The 23,352-nt window shown below is 47.4% G+C and overlaps 1 protein-coding gene across 1 annotated transcript; it reads right to left on the bottom strand.

The window, feature by feature from the left end:
- Window positions 1-1,963: 1,963 nt before the first annotated feature.
- On the bottom strand, window positions 1,964-22,743 carry prkci (protein kinase C, iota). Its single transcript, XM_079751377.1, has 18 exons — window positions 22,437-22,743; window positions 16,596-16,717; window positions 14,991-15,080; window positions 12,278-12,328; window positions 11,983-12,068; window positions 11,727-11,864; window positions 11,494-11,548; window positions 10,152-10,207; window positions 9,079-9,255; window positions 7,752-7,849; window positions 7,119-7,205; window positions 6,868-7,003; window positions 6,420-6,507; window positions 6,175-6,300; window positions 5,768-5,847; window positions 5,417-5,506; window positions 3,952-4,067; window positions 1,964-3,825 (listed from the first exon to the last, which is right to left on the bottom strand). The coding sequence occupies exons 1-18, from the start codon at window positions 22,517-22,519 to the stop codon at window positions 3,738-3,740; spliced, it is 1,767 nt and encodes a 588-aa protein (XP_079607503.1). The 5' UTR covers window positions 22,520-22,743; the 3' UTR covers window positions 1,964-3,737.
- Between the last annotated feature and the right edge of the window lie 609 nt (window positions 22,744-23,352).

Here is a 23,352-nt window from a genome sequence, read left to right as displayed (position 1 = left end):
TCTCTCTCTCTCTCTCTCTCTCTCTCTCTCTCTTTCTCTCTCTCTCTCTCTCTCTCTCTCTCTCTCTCTCTCTCTCTCTCTCTCTGACAGCAAGGTCAGCAGTTGTATTATGAGAGCAGATGCGCGCACACTGTGTTCTGCCCAAGAGAACAACAAGAGGGACATCGATTTCTCTGTAATAACATCACTCGGCGTACTGCGGGGAGTAAATTAATCTCATACGTGCAATAACATGGCCAGCGTTGATTGTTCGTTAAGGAGGAAACGCAGAGCTGCAGTTTGACCGACTATGGCGCTGTAATGGAAGGGGAGCACAGATCCGCACAGACAGTAGATGAGCCATAATAATGTACAGCGCATTATGGAGTTCTATCAAGGGAAGCTCCGTCTCGAAGTATCACTAAGTGGACCCCCGGGGGCGGACACCTTACAATCATTTTCATACCTCATCCTTTTAAAATCAATATCGAATATCGAAACACGTCTTTAGCTGTCCATTGGCTTGATCCTTGAAATTGCAGTGGGGTAAGCCCTAATGATCATTGCTTTGCCTCCGGTCTGAGGTCACGTTTCTTTTTTTTCAAGAAACGGCCTGGCTTTCTTTTAAGGGTTTAGCCATGACAACCAGTCAAAACGACCGTCTATAGCCTATAGCGTCACAGACGGCTTTCATCTTACAGGGAATCAGCGTAGGTCTATTCACTATTTGACAGAAATGATGTATAGTAGTTAGTGAAATATCAGATAAGGCTAGACTTTGGAGTTGGAGAGCATTTCTGTCTCTAGGAAGCTGCTAGTTTATATTCACCAAATTATCTGTAATTCTGGCACTCCACTAGCCTCCATTCTTGTAATTACAATTATTAAGCGTATATAGCACGACAACACTCGTATATGTAACAACGACACATCGCTCACCGCCAAGATTCTCGTTGTACACAGACGAGTCCCCTCAACGCACCTTGTAGTGTTTCAAGTCTGCTTTACTAAGCGGTGGCTTTTTCGCAGCGTGGTGATGATTTCCATTCCTTAATGAATCCCTCCAGGGTTGAGGGTAAAACACCAAACAAAATAAAAGCAATTAAAACGGGTTGTTTTCCCTCAAACCCACGCGGTTTTACACCATTAATGATACAAGGTTGGTCTTCTTCACCTTAGTCTTCCACACGGTGATGAGAAACTATTCTGCCTTGGAGGGATGTACTTATGCCCCAAACCCCCCTCTCCCTCTGCGTAAAGGGCACGAGAACAATGTCAAACACATCCTCCTGGGAACACAGACATGCGAGAAGGCATTTATCCTTGTTCTATAGGGCTTTGTTAAGTTTGTCTCGCAGTTATGCGAACGGTGTATAGTACAGAAGGACTGCAACACTCGGCTCATCTGAATAAATGTGCAGGCCTGCGTCAGAAGACTAAGAAGAATGGGAATTTGAAAATGTCGATCCGGTACTGCTGCACACAAATCAATGGCTTCATCATTTTTGATACATCACTTCCGTTGGACTTTTTTTTTTTTTACCTCTCGCTGCTCGGCGTTGTGTGTGTGTGTGTGTGTGTGTGTGTGTGTGTGTGTGTGTGTGTGTGTGTGTGTGTGTGTGTGTGTGTGTGTGTGTGTGTGTGTGTGTGTGTGTGGAGAACGCTATTGTCAAGGACCTTTTCACCCTGGTTGGGGGGAGGTTATGTACCAGTATGAACCAGGGCCAGGGGTCACCTGACCACATGCAGCTACAGGGGAATGAACTCGGGGCACACCCTTATATCCCGTCTCCCAGACGGCTGTGTGCAATCAGGAAAAGCCTTCTAGGTGCCCCGGCAATAAAACAATTACAGGGCGTTTTAATGAAATGACCATTGACCATTGACCACCATTGAGGTTGCACCATAAACGATTGCATCACCGTCTATGGGCTACTCTGGTCAGTCAGTTTTATCTGTTGCACAATAACATTAAAGCGATGTATCACAAGGGGGAAATAAAATGTTTATTTTATCTTCTGCCTTATCTCTTGATACAATTTTGATAAAAGAATGGCGTCTCGTTGGCATTCATCTCACACCAACAAAAAACCATCAGCATTATTATCTAAACAATCATTTTTTTCCACATGGATCACCCAAGTTAGAAATTACAAATCAACGTAGAGATAGAAAAGAAAATGTGATTACAAAAAATGTAACAAAACAAAAACAGAGATAAACAACATAAGAAAACAATGTAACAACTCTTCAATGTGCTTGTTCCTCTTTTCACCACGTGAGCCCATAAATATATTACAAGTAAAACTACATTTTGACTCCAAAAGCAGGGTGTAAATGTGCCCTCTTTACCCAAGTCCAGGTGAGGGGCAAAAGAACAGTTCCCGGGGAGATTGTAAATGCTGTAGAGCGGTTTGATTAAAACTGTGAGGAAAACGATATCTCGGTTATAAAATGATCAGAGTGGGGGGTTTCATTCTGGGTACCGCAGATGCCAATGACAGTTTTTTTTTGTAAAGGCTGTTTGGGGGGGGGGGGGGGTGGAGATCTCTGACGACTGCAGACTCCCAAGCAATAGATGTGAAGTGAAAGCGTTTGGTGCCTCAGACATCATGCTGAGCTTTGATTTCAGCAGTCATGTAGTGTTTCGATTTACATTAAAAGACACATGGAATGGTTACCGGAGGGGGAAGAATATAAATGGTACAAATGGAACAGAATTAAGACATGGACTAAAAAAAAAAAAGCAAAACATAATTCTTTATATATATATATATAAAATTTCTCTCAATACAGCACATTTTCCTATTTATACAGGTTATAGATACTGTACCTGCTAAAACATACTGGCAAAACCGCTTACTCAGAAAACATGTTTGTGGTCAGGCGTAACCATGAATTGTGTAGATCCCCAGCGTTGCTAAATTTAGCTGCTAAGCGTGCCAGTATATATGACCCTTCCATTGCTCTTGTGGTCGCTGTCGTTTACTCCTTCATTCACAGTTTATCATTTTTCTGCTCATTATTTATGTCCGCTTCACACCTCCTCTCGTCCATCACGTCGCTGATAAAGGGGAAGCCAAACCTTTCATTTAGATCCGATAACCAGGCCGGCACAACAGTATAGATAGTTACCCAATGGTTGTTAAAAAAATAAAATAAAACAAGAGTCATTTTTTTTTCCGCCTTTCATCCATGTAGTCACAAAAATGCACATGGACTCAAGACTTGTTTTTACATTTTTCTTAAAAAGGACTTGTCTAACGTATATCCTGAATTGTAGTTACATTTATATATATATATTTATATATATACAAATAGAATGAGAGTTGAAAACAAACTGTCAAAACGGGGGGGAGAAGGAGAGAAAGAGAAAGCGGAAGAACATAGTTAATGTCCAATGGTCTGACTCTTTCACCCTCCCCTCCGTCCCTCACCATCCCAATCCAGTAACCTTGGAAACACCTTGCAGCCTCGACAGCCACGAGACAAAGAAGGCCCCTCCATGAGCAGAAATGGTAACAGTGCTGCTTTACATGATACAAAAATAATTAAGAAACGAGAGAGGTTAGAGTTAAGGGCTAGTGGTTATAAATGGCAGAGCGTGAAAATGGTTTTGGCAAGGAAGCGTTCTTTCGGGGCCCACGCGTGGCCCCTCAAACCGGTGGCCGGGGTCGCGCCGGTGTAAGTGTGTGCTTGCGAGTGTAGGAGTGAGTGTGTGCGCGTGTATGATTGCAAGCAGGAGCAACAGGGTCCCTTCACACACATTCCTCGGCGGACATCAGAAGCGGGTTGATGTACTCGAATCCTTCGAACTCGGACTGGTCGATCTTCTCGACAACGTCGCTGAGGGGGAAAAAAAAATCAAAATAAAGGATTAGGGAAGGGGAAGAAGAGCATTGGTCAAAAGGAGATTCCTCACAACATCGCTGAAAGACAATTCTAGTCTGATGTCGATGGAACAGGACGTACTCATCATCAGGTGTGAGTTGGATGGGCTCGTTGGTGAACTGGGCGTCAAAGTTGTCCAGGCCAAACTCTCCGGAGATGTTGGGCTTGAACGGAGGGAGCACCTGCTTCTGTTCCATCTGAAACACACACACACACACACACCCAGGTGGCTAGCATGAATACAAACTGCAGACGCATGACTCAAATGCACATAGGATGAAAGAGAAGACCCGATCCTCACTTGCTTGAGATATGAAATGCGCATCTGTGGTTTTATGTGAATTGCCATTATTAATCGGACATTATCTAAAATGTCATTTTTACTCACATTCTTCCAACCTATATTTACGTACTGGCTTTCCTGAATGCAATTGACTAAAGTGTGTAAAACTATTGGCAAAAAAACTCTACAGAAAATGATTCAGTGCAAAGTGCTCGAAAAGTATTATCAATTCAAAGACAAAACGCAAAACGTAGACTAAACTCCCATTGACCTACTTCTGGCTAAAGTCTGTGCTACTCTGATAGTGACTGGTGATAGGCAGAGCAGCAGTGTGTGTGAACCAGCAGGGGCTCCCCCTGAAGGCAGACAGGGGTAGTGCAGGGACAGCATTCAGGGCAGACTGCAGGGCGGGCAGGAAGAGGTGTAATCCGATGCCTCCAGACAGTCTGAGCGACTGATGGGTCTAGGGCGGCCCAGGCCCAACAGTGAAAGGTCATGATGATCCCTTTGTGGGCCGTCCTGCCAGGCTCGACTATCTCTATCCATCTGTCTGGCTCCCCTTCGCTGTCTGGGCCTAAAAGTCTAAAGACCTCTTGGTGGGGCTACCATAAAAAAAAGAACAACCAATCTTTTGCCTGCCCTTATCAATCCGCCTGTGATATGAGTTAATGATGCCCTGCTTTTCAATGTTCTTATGTTTCTTCTCCTCTCTGCGTGTGCGCGCGCGCATGCGCGCGCGCGCGTGTGTGCGTGCGCGTGCGTGTGTGTGTGTGTGTGCGCGTGTTCCAGACGGTGTGTGCTGGTACAGACAACCCCCAACCCCCCTTCCTTCGTGTTCTCCCCTCCAGTCTGGTTTACGTCAGGAACTTCTGTTCTGTGTCATCCCTTAGTTGACCTCTGGTCTGCAGTGTATTGCCCAGGAGGGGGTGGGGGGGGGGGGAGGGTGCTTCAGCTGAGATGTTTGAGACAGTGGGGTTGAACTGGTGCACTCAGATTTGACCCTGGCCTGTCTAGCGGCCGGTCTGGCCTGTTTCCCCACCTCTCCGGGATCAATACATGGATTGGCTTTGACCCAGTCGGGCCGATAACGTGCCGTGACGTCGTTATCGGACATGGGAACACTTTACGCCCTTGAGCGTGCACCTGGCTCATCAACGCATCGGAAAACAGCTAAACGTGACGAAACAAAAAGGTTGAGAGAGAGACAGAGACAGAGAGAGCGAAGGAGATAGCGAGACGGGACCAGAAGTGCGGATGACTCACGAGTTCCCAGTCGACGTTCCGGAAGAAAGGATGGCCCATGATGTCAGCAAAGCCTGTCTGCGGGTGGCAGCCCAGACGCTCCTTGGGATCCTGAGAGAGAACCAGATGGAGAGATGAGTGGGACGAGGAGGCAGAGGAGGTGGTGAGGAAATGGGGTGGGTCGGAGAGCGGGGGGGGGGGGGGGGGGTTTGACAGTGAAAACAGACTGGGAGCAACAGTGGCCATGACAACAGCGACCGACGGGGAGCATCCGTCCAGTCCGTTGCCATGCCGACAACAACAACCACATCAACCGACCGGCAGCGATCGTGGCCCTGACAGCCACAGGTTGACGGTCAGGGAGGTCCTTACCTTGTTGAGGAATCCCTTGAGGACGCTGGCGGCCTTCACGGACAACGACCGCGGGATCCTGATCTGTTTTTCCAATATTACTGCAGAGCGGCAAAGACGAAAGGAGACAGGGGCACGTCAATACAGCACTCCGGTAGATTCAACCACAGTGTGTGCTGTGGTAGTACGATTAATAATATTTACAGTAATACCAGAGGTGGCGCACACAAATGCTGTTGTTACAATTATTAGACTACTATTGTTATTATACTATGATATTAAAGCATAAAATATTATTACAAATGTACACACCTATGATAATGAAAGCATAATAGTACAACAGAGCCTTAAAGCAAACTGATTCTATGAATCTGGAAAATGTAAGAAAACGTTTGCATTGAAAAAGAGAGAGCGCCAGGCTTGGCTACCTTGGAAGAGGTAGTCTTCTGTGTTCTGGTCGGGGTTGTCCGAGCTCCCCACGATGTCGAAGGGTGACCTCCCGGCCATCATCTCGAACATCAGCACCCCAAGAGCCCACCAGTCCACACTGAAGCCTGAGGCGCGCACAGCCACATGGAAGTGTGAGGGGGCATGCATGCATCTGAATGTGTGTGGTAATTTATTCACCCTATTGGACAGTGCAAAGTGGGCCAAAATGTGTTGGTGCTCTCACCATAGTCCTCTCCTCTCAGGATTTCAGGGGCGATGTAATTGGGGGTGCCACAGAAAGTGCTGGTTGTGTCTCCTGGTCTCAAGCCCTCCTGTTACACAAGCAAATCAGGTTTAGGATCACCATTCACAGGATCACTATTCACTCCAAAAAAACAACACAGCAAATCCAAATAACACAACAAATCTATAAATAAAATTCACATGCGTGAATTAAAAATCCTTGGAGTTTAATTGAGTTGGTGGGTGCATAGTTATATTTTTACATGTGTGTGTGTTCATGTGTGTGTGCGTTCTTTTTCGTGTGTGCGCCTGTGTGTCTAATGAATGAACTTTACATTTATACAGCGCTTTTCAAGTCACCCAAAGCGCTTTACAGTGAAGGGGGGACCTTCTTAACCATTACCAATGTGTAGCACCCACATGGTAGATAATAAGCGGGCATACTGCACCTTGCACATGCCGTAGTCCGTGAGCTTGATGTGTCCCTCGGACTCCAGCAGCACGTTGTCCAGCTTCAGGTCCCGGTAGATGATGCCGCGCTCGTGGAGGTAGTTGAGTGCCAGGCTGATCTCCGCTGAGTAGAATCTGACGCAGGGTTATTTTGTTATTGAATGGGGCCCGGGGGCAGCACCAGCAGACGGGCTGAGACCGTTCCAGGTATATGAGAGGTATTAAATCAGGATATAGAGGCGGGCCCTACCTGGCGTGCTCTTCTGGAAGCTTCCTTTGCCTCTGCATGTGGAACATGAGGTCGCCGCCGTTCACGTATTCGATGACAAAGAACAGTCTGTGGGGAGACGTTGGAACATGTTTGGGATTTCGTGTTTTCTTTTTCTTTCGTTTCTCATTTGAAAGATAGGATCAACAATCTGGGGAATAAACTCGACACAAAAACACTGCAGCTCGACACAACGTTGTTTTAACATGATCAGGCTGTTTGTCTACAGTTCCATACATTCAAAGCGCCAACCGTGATGTCGAAATACGCCTCAGAATGTTAATGCATTAAAAAGCTTGATAAAAAAAAACCTTGACTGTATTTAACAACACACTTCCACAATAATAATGGTTATGGTTGACCGTGTGGTCAAATCAACTCCCGGTCTTGTTATAGGAATAACACCAAAGCGAACACCTATTAAAAAAGTCCAATATTTATTTGACCATCATCTGGGATGTTGATTACATATGAATCGACCATGAGTGATTTCACTAGAGGACTGATTGTGAAATGGCTTTTACTGGCTAATCAACATCACACCTGGTGGTATATTAGGGGACCTTTAAGATGTGTTAGAGCTATAGAAGCTGGGGGGGGCGGGCAAGTTCTTACCTGCTCTCTGTCTGGAAGCAAGAATGGAGGCCCACCAAGAAGGGGTGATTGGACGCCTGTTCAAAAACATGCTTTTCCGTTTGGACCCAGTCAATGTCCTGGGGGCGTGACACACACACACACACACACACACACACACACACACACACACACACACACACACACAGAAAATCTTAAGAATTCTGCCAGAATAACACTGAACGTGTAAAAGCACTTTGTGGGATCGAAGCGCAGATAGAGGCCCAGGAGGCTGGAGCCAGGGCAGCTGATTGGTCACGGTGTTGCCCGGGGGGGGGAGGCTACATTATCGACGGGCAGATGATCGTTTGTCTGGACGCGACGGCTGCGTGCGCCCGCTGACAGGACGGGGACAGAGAAACACTTGGGCCATTGATCGGTGAGCACATGTCAATTTGTCAATCACGTTAAGTGTGTCTAATCAAGGCTAACTACTGCCATCGCCGACGGCCAAGGCGCCTTGCGCGCGCGCGCAGGGATCGATGTGTGATGACGTGACGGTTCTCCGAGCCTCCCCCATACTCCTCTATCGAGTGACGAGGCTAACGAGATCCGTCGCCGAGTGCCATCGCTCTGGCCACCCGACGAGATAGGAGAGACGCACATTTCATCACGCGAGACAAAGCCAATATCTGTTCCAATTAGGCAGGCTAATTGCACCCATTATGGACGGAGTGGAGGCCAGAGCGATGGCTTTGCCGTTGCACCAACCTTCACCCCAACTTGTGTGATGTGTAACATCAAACAAGGGCACCCTCCATCCACAGTGTCTGAGGCACGACTCCAGACGTTATAAATCATTCATTACATGCCGTCACTAAAGATTACCGGAAACATAATTGACATGGTGATTATTTCACAGATGAATGGCATTGAGCAACATAAATGGCCCCCACTATGTGGAGGATCTGTAAGTGGCTAGCTAGTGGGGAACTCGACACTCAACACAAACTTCAAAACACCATAGCAGCACACATAACTTAAATCTGTATAGAGCACACAATATTTAATGTTTGGACATTCAGATGACCTTTGAAAACAAGGTTATCTGAATTCATACAATCTTCTGAAAAAGGCAAATACATAGACCTGAATCAGCGATAATGAATCTAATATATATATATATATATATATTTTTTCTAAATCTTTATGCGGTATGGAAGTTATCCAACACAATCAACATTTCATAGGTGACCCAATTTAGACCCAAGAGCTATTGCTTCCTTTTTGGGGAACGTAACTAAACCATTATTTCCCTGACAGGCCGACAGAGGCCTCGGAGTGTGTACAGGTGCGCTGGGCAGCCCACCTCGTCGTCGTTGACCAGCTCCTTCTTCACCACCTTCATGGCGTAGATGCGCTCCGTCTTCTTGAGCCGCACCAGGAGCACCTTGGCGTAGCTGCCGCGCCCGATCACCCGCAGCAGGTCGAAGTCCGGCAGGCCAAGGCTGGACGCCGACTTCCCCGTCTCTCGACTGCTCCGTGCCTGGGCAAAGCGGTGGCCGTGAATGGATGGATGGATGGATGGATGGAGGGACGGATAGTAAAGCAAATAAGGTTGAGGTGCGTTTTTGGGGGTAGGTCTATGACTGTTGGATTGAAGTTGAAGACGCATGCAGCCCATGTGCTTTAATGCTTTGGATGACGAGGAATTCAGACTGGTGATCCCTACTCTAAAGTCACAGTACATCCTCATCCACTGGGAAGTTTAATGACAGCCGTGACATCAGTGAGCACCCGGTTCAAATCTGTCTCTACCCCCTACCATGGTGTTACCCGTTCTGAGCTGAACCAATGCCCTCCCATCTATACATCAGTACGACGCCCTCCCCCCAACCTCCCCTCGAACGATTCCCACACAAACAAATTGAAGCACTCTTCAATTCAAACTCGTCCCCCGGGCCCTCGCACAGTGGCCCAGAAAAGCACTCCTGGGTGAGCTCTTTATCCGAGTGCATCCCTCCGTCCGACTCAAACCCTTTCTCATCTGAGTGGACCATGGCGGCCCCCCCACCACCCCCCACCCCGGTGGTTCATCAGCCCCCGGTGTTAAGAGCTGTGATAAAAGGTTATTTTATTAGCTCCGGGAACGGAAATCAATGCCGAGGGATGCCTGCGTCGGCGCACTACCCTGGCTCACAGCGGCGCGCGTGAGCGGGTGTGTGCGCGCCTCATGGAGCGTGCACGGCTGCCCGTGGTGGTCAAGCGGGCTGTCGGAGGTGGGCGGGCAAACACACAGGCTCACACACACGGGCACACACACAGGCTCACACACACGGGCAACACACAGGCTCACACACACGGGCAAACACACAGGCTCACACACACGGGCACACACACACACACAGCAGCAGCAGCAGCAGCAGAGCGATTCTTTCTCACCTCCTTCTCTTCTCCTTCGTAGGTTGGGCTCTCTCGGGAGTCTTTATTTTGAGGACCTGGGAGAGGTAGGGTAGAGGGGGGGGGAGGTGGCAGACAGGGTGTCAGACGATACAGAAGGAGTGAGAGGGAGAAGGCGGAAAGGCCCGCCAGGAGACAGAGGGAAAAAAATAAGTGAGAGATTGTCACATGCTTTTGGATTTACTCCCCCCCCCCCCCCCCCCCCTTATTATTACACCAGCCTGAGAGATTCCTCTGTGTCTCAGTAACAGAAGCCCCGTCCCACAGCTCTCTCTACGCCGCAAGTGTCGGGTTTACATTTACTACATTTACCTTCAAATAATTGAATAAGGCGTGAATAACGCTTAAAATAAAAGATGGGGAAACAATATCCTACGCTTAACTGTATCTACAACATGTAGGATGGTACACCCTTGCAGTGGGCCGGGAGGCATTGATGTCAATGGAAGTCGTTTGAGGGACATAAATAAGCTCAAGCACCATAAAGCATCAGTTGCAGAGCCAGGCACTAGGCGGAGTCACTGCATCCCCTACATCCATGGAATCACCGGGGAAAGGCGATCAGGACATCAACGTTTTGATATAGTTCAGGACTATTCTCTGTTCTTGTTATAGTTTGCTGTCTTGGCAGTACAGTTGCGGTTATATTCATTGATGAATTATATAAATATAGAGGTTTATTAATACACGTTGTGTGATTGGTTGGTCAGCGTGGAGTTCTGACGCTCGTCCCATAGGGAATATATGGATCATGGACACGGGACTTTATGTAGAGTGGATGTGTTGGCTTGGCTTTGGACGGATACATTGTCTTTGTTGTCCACTAACTCCCACATCGTTCATGGGCAAAGCGACAACTTTTTGAGACGTTGAACCTGCGTACTTCTTATCGTGGCGCTTGACCAAAACAAACCCTAGCATATACTGCCAGGTTGTTTCTAGCGCCGTGGAGCCTAAAATAAAACCGCCTCTCTGAGAATAGCAGCAGGGCGCTTAAGCTCCTTCAGCGGGTCCAGCTTCATAACCACCTGACGGGACTTAAGTCTGTTTGGTACCCAGGAGCCCCCCCGCATCGGTCCATCACACCCACATGACGCAGCTGATCTGCAGCCAATGCCTGCCTGCCGCCAGGAAAGTGTCCTAGTGGGGTAGTCAGGGTGTCTCTGTGAGTGAGTGAGTGAGTGAGTGAATGAGTGACAGAGTGAGTGAGTGAGTGAGTGAGTGAGTGAGTGAGTGAGTGAGTGAGTGAGTGAGTGAGTGAGTGAGTGAGTGAGTGAGTGAGTGAGTGAGTGAGTGAGTGAGTGAGTGAGTGAGTGAGTGTTACCTGGTTGTTCTGGATGGTCTAATGGAGAAGGATCTGAGCCAACAGTGATGGGTTCCTGGAAGACAATGGACAGGTACCGTAGCCAAAACCACACGTTTCACAAGCCGTCATGATATTTGCCATGTTCAACAGGGCCACCCACCGGTAACCCGGCGTGTACACACACACACACACACACACACACACACACACACACACACACACACACACACACACACAGAGAGAGCCCTCACCTGGATCACCTGTCTCCCACACTCCACCGTGACCAGCTTGTGGCACTTCTTGTGCACGAGCAGTTTGCAGTTGATGCATTTGTAGCCCTGGCGGCCCAGACCCCAGATTCGATCTGTGCAGATTGCGCAGTGGGCCCTCTGCCCGGCCCGCGAGGAGGAGAGGAGAGCGTCAGTAACAACCCTGTTCCCCATCGATTGGCGGCGCAAAACAGTACCCGCAAACGCATTACGGGAGTGGCGTGCGTGCGTTTCTCACCCTGTTGAAGCGCTTGGCCTGGAAGGCATGGCCGCTGGCGTAGTAGAGCTTCCTCCAGCGCCTGGCGCCCCGTCGGTATATAGACTCTAGAGTCGCGCGGAGAGCAGAGAACGCATGAGAGCCCATTTCATCACTGTGTGTCTGTGTGGGTTTGTGTTTCCCACGGCTGAGGATGCATTTAAAAACATTACTTTGTACAGGAAACCGCCAATTCAATAGAAGCAAGCGAGGCTCCTCAAGGCTTTATATCAGATCAAAGTGAAGTGATACTGGAATAACAAAAACCATGACTCACTGTCTTCCCCGGGACAAGGCATGCCTGGTTTCTCTGGTATACATGGAAACACTGGGGGAGAGGGAGAGAGATAGAGAGAGCCTTACAAACACTGGTGGAGAGAGAGCGAGGGAGCGAGAGCATTACATACACTGGTGGAGAGAGAGAGCATTACAAACACTGGTGGAGATGGAGAGAGAGAGAGAGCATTGGAAACACTGGTGGAGAGAGAGAGCATTACAAACTCTAGTGAGGATAAAGTGAGAGACAGCATTGATACATTGGTGTGGAGAAAGATGGAGAGAGGTCTACAATGCAATATGGATGAAAATCTGCCAGCCCTGACCGGACTAGTAATAACCAACAGAGACTGCTTGGCATGAATGCACATCATTTCTTAACCAGAATGGAATAGGATCAAAAATGAGACCTCACAGTTTAAGTCCACTATATCTCTAATGCAGATACAACCACATCATTCATGATATACTGTAGCATGTGGCATTTACGGACTGTAATACAATGTTGATGATGTGACATAGTAAATGGCAGACATCCTGGGCATCTGACCCTTATTATAATAGTTGAATCCATTTATTTCTGCGTTGTTGATGGGCATGTAATTTAAATCAGATATAATTGTATTGTTTTTCAACAAATTGCCTTTCACTCAATCTGACAGGTGTGTAATGGTGTTATGGCAGGGGAGAAAAATACACTCTTGCAATGCAAGAGATTAAAGATTCAAGACAACATTGAAAATTATCTATCCGATATCAGAAATGAAAGGTTTAAGAATAGATGTCTTGCGGTTGTTTGTCTGGTGTTATATTTGACACCTACACTTCATTACTGCATTTATTAACACCTGCTGACAATGGAGAGAGATAGGCCCCAGGCAGTTCTGTTCTATAATGAATCAGTGACAGTCAGACAGACGGCGCGATCGAGGGGGTCTCGAAGAGGCAGAAAAGAAGCAGGGATGGTTGGTTTTGGTCGTGTGTGTGTGTGTGTGTGTGTGTGTGTGTGTGTGTGTGTGTGTGTGTGTGTGTGTGTGTGTGTGTGTGTGTGTGTGTTCTCCGAGGGGGCGGGGTCTATCAGCTGGCGCGAGGCATTGGGCTAATGACGAAAAGTGCTCTCGTTAGCAAACAGCTCCCGGTGCCCCCCCCCCCCCCCCCCCCCCGAGCTGCAGGGGTCCGACCCCCTCCCTCTACAACCCCCCACACACACACACACTGGAATCCCTCACCCACGTCCTACCTTAACCCCCCCCCCCCCCCCCCAACAGCATCCCCAGTCCTCATGACCCCTCACCCATCGTCATTAAATTTCATCAGACACACGCACACACACACGCACACACGCACACACACACACACGTCGGTATTCCTCAGAGCACGGATGGGCGGGCATGATGGAGGAGGGTGGTCAGGGGTTGGAGACGGGGAAGGGATCTAGCCAGAGGCGGGCCGGCAACCCCCCAGACGTCAACAGCGGAAGTAATGTTTTTACACAGGTCAGCGCAGCGTAAGCCATGTGTTTGATGTCTCTATTGTTGGGCACACGCTCGCCTGCACTAACAGATACATGCCACGGCCCGTGTAAACGGAGCACTGGCAGAATAAAAAAAATGACACGCGGACGCAAGAATGAATGACGCGCTTTTAGACTGCGGCGCTATGGGAATCCACCGGGGGATCAGCCAAGGTTGTGCAAAGACTGTTGTAGCGAGGGTTTAGCTGAAGACGTGGTTTGATTTCAAGGAAGGATACACACATGGCATTTTATCAAGAACCAGTGCGAGTACCCGGTTAATTACCTTTGGGGGACTTACAGATACGGAATACAGATTGTAACCTGCAAATGCTGCACAATTCAGCCACCGTCATTTTAAGTAGCCATTTTCAAATAATCCATAATTCTTCTTTGCTCCATGGATTTAAAGGCGCAGTGTGTTGGTTGGGGGGTTGGGCTCCTGGGTACCAAACAAACGTTCCTTGATAGATTTATAAATGATTTACAATTACATATAGAAGGACTCATTGAAAAAGGTACCAAAAACGCATCATTTGTAGTTTGTATTAACAATTAAAAAGTATTCATGAACATTTTAATCCATTTCAGCCAAGGCTGTTCAGCAAGATGCCACTAAATTAGACACACTGAACGTTAAACATGAACTTGAGTAAAACTATTGATTAACCTTTTGTGAGAAACGGTGGACTTCCTCGAGTGTAGAACACCATTATGCTTCAGTTCATAATCAATTAAGAACCATTAATTTACACCTACTGGATACCGTTTCAACTGCTGGGAGCCATAATAGAGCACACAACACCTGGATGGCAGGGGTCAGGTTGAAAGAGTGAGCTAGTGGGTGCTTTTGTTTGCTTCGAGTAGTTGAGAAGGCTTTCGTGTCGGTGCATCCACGAGCAAATAATATTAATGAGAAATTTGATTTATCTAGCGCCTTTCAAACTCGAGGACTCTTAACAATCCACTCCACTCCAAGCAATACTGGAATCGATGCTTCCCTTGCTCACTGACCTCATCCACCTGGTGGCCATCTTGGTTTTTAGACACAAAGCTGGGCGGGGCCACCGAATACCGCATTCAGTTCTCCCAGCGGGCTGGTGTTCAGAGCCAAGATGGCCACCAGGGGAGTGTGGCCCGTACCTTTCGTCGCAGACACAGCTGTATCATCGTTATCTTTGATGCAGGCGGCCTCACTCACCGTGGATGATGAGCTCTGAGTCTTTGTTGAGGTCGTAGAGACGCAGGGCCTCCTCCAGCTCCAGCTGGGAGGACACAGTACACGGGTCACCTAGCCGGGGAGCAGATAAGAGCACCACTTAGACCGCAGAGACAGCTGTGTGGCAGCCGCTTCGGGGGAAAACTACCCACGTCTTACAATTGAGGGGTCATTTGTGAATAACAAAGGCGATAAACATCATGTATACAATGGACATCTGCATTTTCTTTCATTAGTAAACAATACAAATAAGAAAATCATTCAAACAAACAAACAAACCGGCAAGCCCAGATTCCCTCTGGTTATTGATATACAAGTCACGTGTAGGAGGAAGAAGAGACCATTGATTGGATTCTGGGTGGCCTACCTAGCCAATCACCACGACAAACATCTGACAATAAACCTGGACTAGATTATAAATATGCATAAATATTGTGTGCTGTGCACAGGTGGTATTCTTTTGCACCAGGCCCATGTTGAGCTAATGAGATGAATGTAGCTCACCTAAGGTCAGAGTAAAACAAGAAGACGAAATCAAACGGTAATGTCCACAGCGCTGGGCTGGTTGCATTTTTAATTGGGTAAAGGGTGAGTGAAGGGGGGGGGGGGGGGGGGGGGGGGGGGGGGGGGGGCAGCTGACACGGCCTTCAGAAGTGTATGCTGGGGAGACAGCACGCCTGCGTGTGGGTCGTGTGTGTAGCCCACCTAAATTGCGTCGACGGGGGAATTCAGAATTGGGGATGGTCACCGGTGGCAACGGGCCTGGTACTAATGAGGACGGTCAGCGTGACCTTCTACCGTGCGGGGCGACCCCAACACTCCATCTAGTCGATGACACTCTCGCCGCCGCTCGAGAGGGAGCGAGTGGCAGGGTGCCGCCCTGGAGTAGGGCCACTCTCGTTTGTGCTTCACACGCACACGCACACGCACACGCACACACACACACACACACACGTTGCAGTCCCTGTGCTGACTAGAGCGCAGAACCCCAGTATTGGTAGTTATCTTCAGTCGGGACCGAGCAGTCTCAGAGGTTTGCAACGCCTGTCTTCTGTGCTGCGGAGCAGAACGGACGTTTTTCTTTTAAACGGCCGTAGATAAAACGGCAGATGGTTCTCTGGCCGGTTTGGGCGAACTTCACACTTCAACACAATGAAAAAATGAATTGGCGAGACACACAACAAGGATCCGATTGGAGTAATTTCTTCCACACGAGTAAACGCGAAGCCGGTGCCATTCGCCGTCTGATCCACCACCCACGCTAGTAACCCTGGCAACAATCATCTTCTTAAATGTAATGAAAAAATAATCAATAATCCCTCCTTCGTACTTGACAAGGTGGATCATTAAGCCTGTCATCTTGCAAAACCTTGGCACTGCCATGGCGACGGCGACATTAGCTACTTGGAGCTGTAACTAGTCACGCCGTAGTGTCGAGGTCATCATAACAGCAATCCTGGAGATGGATTCGGACGGGGCTTTTCCTAATGGGGCTACGGGAAGGAGAGGTCGACGAAGAGGGAGCCATGCACACGAGGCACAGGGAGACGGATGGGAGGGGAAAGGGGGGGAGGAGGGGAGACAAACCTTCCTCGTCTATCCACTTCATGGTGAAGAGCTGGTCGTTGTCCATGCAGCACATGTCCCGCACCTTGCCGTACAGACCCTCGTAGGAGATGGACGGCTCAAAGTGGGTGATCATGATGTCCCTGTGATGGAAGGGAGACGGATTGGGTTAGGAGATGGACGTTTTCACGCATTTTCTCCGTACATTTTAGCCACCACTCATTACCAAGCATGAACATACCGTGATATCAAACATACAATACTAAACATAGAATGACTTAAACAGGCTTAGCAATTGAATTGACACACACACTTTCAGTTATATAGCCATGGCCGACAGTAGCTCAGACATTGACCAAAAAGTAAAATCTCAGAGAAAAGACAAACTTCCGAGATTAAAATCGGGTTTTTCTTCCCTTTCAAAATACTCCTGTGTGACTCACACACCATCTTTCAGTCTGTCACATATAATGTGTGATCTGCAAGGCACAACTGTGGGCGTGCGAGAGCACAAGAAGCAAGCGGTGGGAGCGAGTGACAGAGAGGGATGGAGGGAGTGCGAGTGAGAGACCAAAACATTGTGTGAATCACAGGCAAACACACGGTTGTATTCAGTGGCCCTCAGCCTGCTTCACCACAATATAAAATTGGTTCCAAGACACAGAGCAAGAGAGAAAATACAGACGGGGAATAAAAAAGGAAACAAACCCGGGATTCTTTCACCTTAACCCACCAGCAACACCTCCGCAGTACATACACACAACAATAACCACAATCCATCAACCGAGACACACACATGAACACCATTGAACCGATTGCAGCAGTAGTAGTAGTAGTAGCAGCAGCAGCAGCAGCAGTAGTGCTGGGTTTCGCAGAATTGCTCCGTGGCTGCTGACAGAGTGAATCATACCTAGGAGGACATCCCCCACCCACCAACCTCCATCCCAGCCGCCAGCTCCCCCCCATGATCACCACTAACGTCCTCCACTCCAAGATCCCTGGTTGACAAGGACAGAGGTGACTGCGCAACAGGAGTCTATGAGTGTGTGTGTGTGTGGGTGAGTAAGAGGTTTTACAAGGCCCACAGGCAACCAGGGGTCTGACGCGGACCATGGCTCGGTGGAGGACACCGGGAAGGACACGGCCGGGGGAGAAGACGGCCAGGAGAAGATGGAGGCCAAGGACCCGACTGCCGGGGGGGGGGGGCAGGTCGCCTCATTTTGTTCACAGCTCTCGCCTATGAGGCTCCAAGTCCAATCAGCCCAGGTGCTTTATAGTCGGACAATAAAAATAAAAACTCTGAGATGGATGGACACACACACACACACACACACACACACACACACACACACACACACACACACACACACACACACACACACACACACACACACACACACACACACACACACACACGTCGTGAGCTTTACGTCAACAAGTCTGAAGAGTTATTAATAAAAGTTGATAAAAAAATAAGAAGGAGGGACTTCTCCACACTGTGCTTCAATGACTATAATGTCATGCTCATATATATAGCAGGGTAATAAACTCTGAAGAGGTCCTGCTTCCAGTAAGTAAATATTTCGGTGCCCAGCGACACTACTATAGGTCTGACGACTTATGGCCTCTCCCCCCACTGATGCGTTCCTCTTGTTAACTCCCTCCTCCGCCCTGTTGACGTTAATGATCGCTAACGAGGAACGCAGGGTAGGAGAAAAAACAACAAAACAAGAAAACAAAAGCCAAATAAAAAACAAAAAAGGGAAATATTCCAGCCGCCGCTATGGCGACTACACTCCCACGCACGCCCACTCATCTCGCCAGTCAGGCCAGAAAAGGCTCTACTTCCGTCTCTGCTGCCTGGCACGGCAAGGGAATTTAAAAAGCTAAAAACACACCATTGCGTGCAGGGGTGTAGGAGACAGACGTTCACACGGTCTAGTGTGTGCTATAGGTGTATACAGCTTTTGCTGCCGTCAAGAAGGGGAGTGCGAGACAACAGGAAAACACCTTATTTCCAGCAGCCGAATCGAGTCCTTGCAGTGTAACCGGAGCCAAGCCGAGCACGGGCCGTTCGTTAAACACAGAGAGCCTATTTGGCTGTGGTTAAAGTTTAGCCATGTCTGGGGTACCCTCAACAAACACGCATTGCTGACATAGACAGACTCTGCCTAGGGCCATATGCATTCTGTGCAGTCAAATGCAAATGACGTTGAAAACATATCCACTGCAGTATAAACATGAATGAAACATTAACATGGTTATCCCCTTTCTAAATCCAACAAGTCTATATTTTCCAGCAAATTACAAACCGGAATTTCCAGCTCAAGGCTGAATATTGCCATTTTGTTGAGGGCTGCTCCGTTGAACAACATCCTGGCTCGAAATCCATTAGCCTGGTGATCAACGCCTTTGTTTGCTCACCACTGCTATGATAAATCAAGCACTCAAGTATTGAAAATGACACACGGTCAACACCGGCAGCGAGTTCAATTCATAGAAGGCGGCCGTGTACAGGAGCCAGGGCACGGGCCATGTTTTCTTAGGGATGGTTAAGGCCAGAGGAATGTGTTCATAGTTAGACACCAGCAACGCACCATGCCACTACTGACTAAGAGGTAGGAATGGGGCATGGGCGGGGGCGTGGGAAAGCAACATTCCACACAGAGAGACCTGGCATGTCTCTCTGGGCCCCACTGCCTTATGATCAAACCTCGGTATGAAAGGATACAAAAAAAAAAAAATAGAGATTGCAGTGGGGAGGGGGTTGGGGGAGAGGGCGACTACTTCGTCGTCCCTTCTGTCCGGCATGGGGCCATTCGTCGCAGGTGAGCGCCCAAGCGGGGGATAGGGGTCAGGGAGCCTCTCACTGAGCTCAGAGGCACAGCTAGCACCATCCATCTCTCTGTCACCACTGCCAGGCAAGGGTATGCCCCCACCACCGCCCATTGCACAGAATAAAACACAGGGAGCCATGACCAGACGTATAGAAAAAATATTAATAGATACATGTAACTGAAAGAGATGCACGTGTTTCCCCATCTCTGATGAACCGCAAGTTCAACGCCCTCTACTATCCCTCCCGCCCACCCTCCCACACGAGCCCCACAGTGCAGCCGCAAACCCTTGATGAATTGAACAGTTGCACTGGCCTAGACTAGAGGATGCTCAAGGTTACCTAGGCAACATCCCCCACCACAGCCACCCGTCCTTCCTGCAGCGCTCCCACCAGGAGGCATCCCAGCACAGTGGGCGCCAAGCGCATAGGCGCACACACGCACACGCAGCAGTGTAAACTAGGTAATGGCCGGCAAAGAAGTGTGGGGATGAGGAGCACTCCAGCTCTTTTGCCGTCAGCAGCATCCTTTGTGTGACCGTTAAATGATGGCACATCAACGCCAGGCTTTCCAAAGCTTAATGGTTCACCGCCTGAAGGTTGCGAAGGGATGATGGGGCTTTCAGAGCAACCCATACTGTACCGGGCCAAACCACCAATGCTTCCCTTGCTGTAAACAAAGGCCAGTGCCAAGAAGTGATACACACACAGCATCACTTATAAAAAAAACGAACAACTGCAGTGCCGTACAAAAAGGGGGAAGAAGAACAAAAAGGGAGCCACTGAGAACTGCCTACTCAAATGGGTGTCGAGTCAGTGTAAGCCCCGCTTCCTGCCAAACAACATGCCTGGCCCAGGAATCCTGGAGAATAGCAGCTACAGTCTGACTGGTCCTGTTTATTAGCCCAGTGACCGAACCAAAAGCGACGAGTTTCTCAGCGACCTTCAGAATATATTAGCTTGTTCTTGTTATAGTCACCTGGGTCAAAAGCAAGAGACTTGAATAAAAGGGAGAACGTAAGAGGTATCGTTGCATCTTTGCCGCAAAAACAAACTTTTCGGGCTTGACTGACACAGTAGCAGTTTTTTTAGGCAGCGTTATTTTATTTCAACCTTCGTGTAAATAGGAAGAAATAAACTGAAAAGAGTCCGCAAAAGCCTGGTGGATGCATGGTTATTCTTTTTACACTGTATGACATAATAATAATAAAATACTGGCCCAAAAGAACAAATAGCAAAGTGATGTACCACAAAAAAATATTCTGGCAACCATGAGGGTATAAAAAATATAAAAATAAAAACAAACATTCCAAATCATAAGGGGAAAGAATCCAGAACAATCTAGAAAAATGTTTGTAGGTGCAAGTCATGAGTTTAAGAGAAACCATGCACTAAAAAGTAATAAGACTTGGTTGAATTAAATTGTGTACAATCCAAATGGATACCATATAGATCAGGAATACAACTTCCATAAGAAAGTCTGTTCCATTTTTATTGACATTGAATTAGAGGATGTTTCAACGTAATTTGTGAACTACGTAAACTCTTGTTGCCCTATAAGGTTGTTCTGGGTGAAACGTTACTCTGTGTCCACTGCTTGTCTTTAAGAGTACAATTGAAGACCCAGCAGTGACAGGCCGAGGCTGCTACAGGCTGACACAAGACTCAAGGTGTTGACACTCGAACTGACAAAGAATTAGAACCAGCTGAATGGGTGTAAACATACCACCCACATTAAAAACAGTGTAGTACATAGGACAATGCAATGGGTATTACAGATGTCTTTCCTAGATACTATTCTGAGTGGGATTTGAAATGTTCAGTGTTATCCACCCATGATTTGAGGCAATATAAAATGGCTATACATCTATGCATGCATACTATAGTGCAAAATAATAACTTGCATTTCTGGAATAGCTATACTGTAAGGAATGAATGATCCCAAAGAAAATAGGTATCCAAGAAGGCAAAACTTAAAGTACAGGTAAAGCACTCTAATTTACTGTCAGAGAACACGTCTCAATAGAAAAAACAACAACAACATAAACTACATAAGATAATATCAAAGACATGCTTTAATAATGTTTTCCATCAGGGGCTATAACATACATGTACCTCAACCACTGATTAAACAACTTCATCTCACCCCCACATAGTTCACATTCCTTTTCACCACTCTCATAAATAGTTTGGATGCCTCATTTTGTCAACCAGGACATTGTAACGCTTGTTGAACGAATAAGTGAGCCTGGCATACAATAGGCCTGACAAAAGGTGACTTGTAACACGTTTTTCCAGTCTAGGCTATACTTAAATCGGTGCCTTAATCATGTAGAAACCACCAAAGGGGAGTGTCATGGAACCTTTAGTGTCCGAATCTGGCGAAGGACTTCTTCAGGTGCGAGTACGGAAACACACACGGGGTCTTAGAAGTAAACATTCAACTCACTATGGTCAGGTGACACTACCACCCTGTACCCCCTCCAATAACGTCATGGTTATACCCAATACATAAAGAACCAGCTAATCATAAATCACAGTCAGTGTCTATCAGCCACCTGTAAAGACTGGTTCGCTGTCGTAATAAGGAAACTAGCCAGGAGGTATCGACCGCTCACATGACTTGGGTATGAGCGAGCAGTAAGTGAGGAACGCCAAGTTTAATGACATGTACACAAGGATCCGGATCACCCAAAGAGCTTTGGGTTTTCAAAAGAGGACACAACTATTGCCGATCAAGTGGCTGCATTCGTTTACCTCAAGTACCCAAACACCGTGCTGACAAACGCTATAAATAACGTCAACTACCAGGCACTATTTGAATCGACAGCAGGTCTGGATAGTTTCACCTGACTGTCTGCCTTGTCAAGTTTATCTAGCTGGTTAGCCCACATTAGCAAGCTTGATAGCCTTTAGCTAGCTAACGTTAGCCAGCTGATCAGATACACCTCGAAGTCTAAGCACAAAGCCAGCGGTCGCATACATGTTTGTTTGTATTCGACACATCAGAACAATAAACTGTTTACCCTTTGTAGTACGCTTTGACCCGGACTTGGTGTGAATTCTCGCCCGGGTGGGACATGGTGCTGTCCCGCAACGTCGGCATCATAAGCTCCGCCGCGGTTCCACCGAGCAGGATGCCTTCCTTCTGTAGCGTTGTAGTGTTGTACCGTGCCCCGAAATAGTTTGTTTATGTGTTCCCTCAGACAAAAAATCAGGTAGGCTGCCAAATTACTAGAAATCGAAAGAAAGAATACTTTCGTAAATAAACAAAGTCAATGTCCCAAGTAAAGAAAAACTTGCGGGGTCCGCCAAACAACTCCCTACTGCAAAGGCCTAACAACGGACTAACCCATTAGTGGAATTGTATAGGGGTGCATAACTTTGGTATTTACACGAATTAAAGAATGGAATACCAAACGAATTGGTCGATTGTCATCCCTCATTATTTATGCACTTAATTAGAATATGTTTTTAGGTAAGTATGTGTTGTTTTTATTAAGAGTTAGGATAATGCAATTTATTTTCTACTTTTTTTATATAGTAGACCATTGCCGATCGTACCAAATAGACGAAGAGAGGGGATGTCTGTTTTTACTGTCTCATCCTCTTTGATCTCTTGGAACTCGATGATGCAGTTAACTCTTGATGGACACCTAATGCATCATTAGTGTATATTCTGACTTCATTTGACCCAATTTGATTCTTTGCTTTCTTAAATCTCCTTATTAATCCATATTATATGTATCCAGAGATAATAAGAAAAAATAAGTCTTATTTATTAGTTTCTCATATTATTAACTTTAAAGGAGGTTCACAAGGCAAGAATCACAATTAATATTCTGGCAAAGAAAATAATAGTTGCAAAGAAAACAACATGGATTACAAAACCAAAAGCATGTCTGGTCCCCTGTTGTACTGAACTTCCTATCGCCTCCGTCC

Source organism: Pollachius pollachius (assembly GCF_949987615.1).
Source record: "Pollachius pollachius genome assembly, chromosome: 14".
Taxonomy (NCBI): Eukaryota; Metazoa; Chordata; class Actinopteri; order Gadiformes; family Gadidae; genus Pollachius; species Pollachius pollachius.
Note: the sequence above shows the minus strand (reverse complement) of the source record. Positions and strands in the feature narration are given on the sequence as shown.

Bases quoted from the DNA above. Each gene is read 5' to 3' on its own strand.
- prkci (XM_079751377.1), bottom strand. From the start codon at position 22,519: ATGATGCCGACGTTGCGGGACAGCACCATGTCCCACCCGGGCGAGAAT. The intron at 11,865-11,982 runs GTGAGAAACGCA...CGGGCCGGGCAG, and splicing joins AGGCCAAGCGCTTCAACAGG to AGGGCCCACTGCGCAATCTG. The intron at 3,826-3,951 runs GTACGTCCTGTT...TTTCCCCCTCAG, and splicing joins CAACTCACACCTGATGATGA to CGACGTTGTCGAGAAGATCG.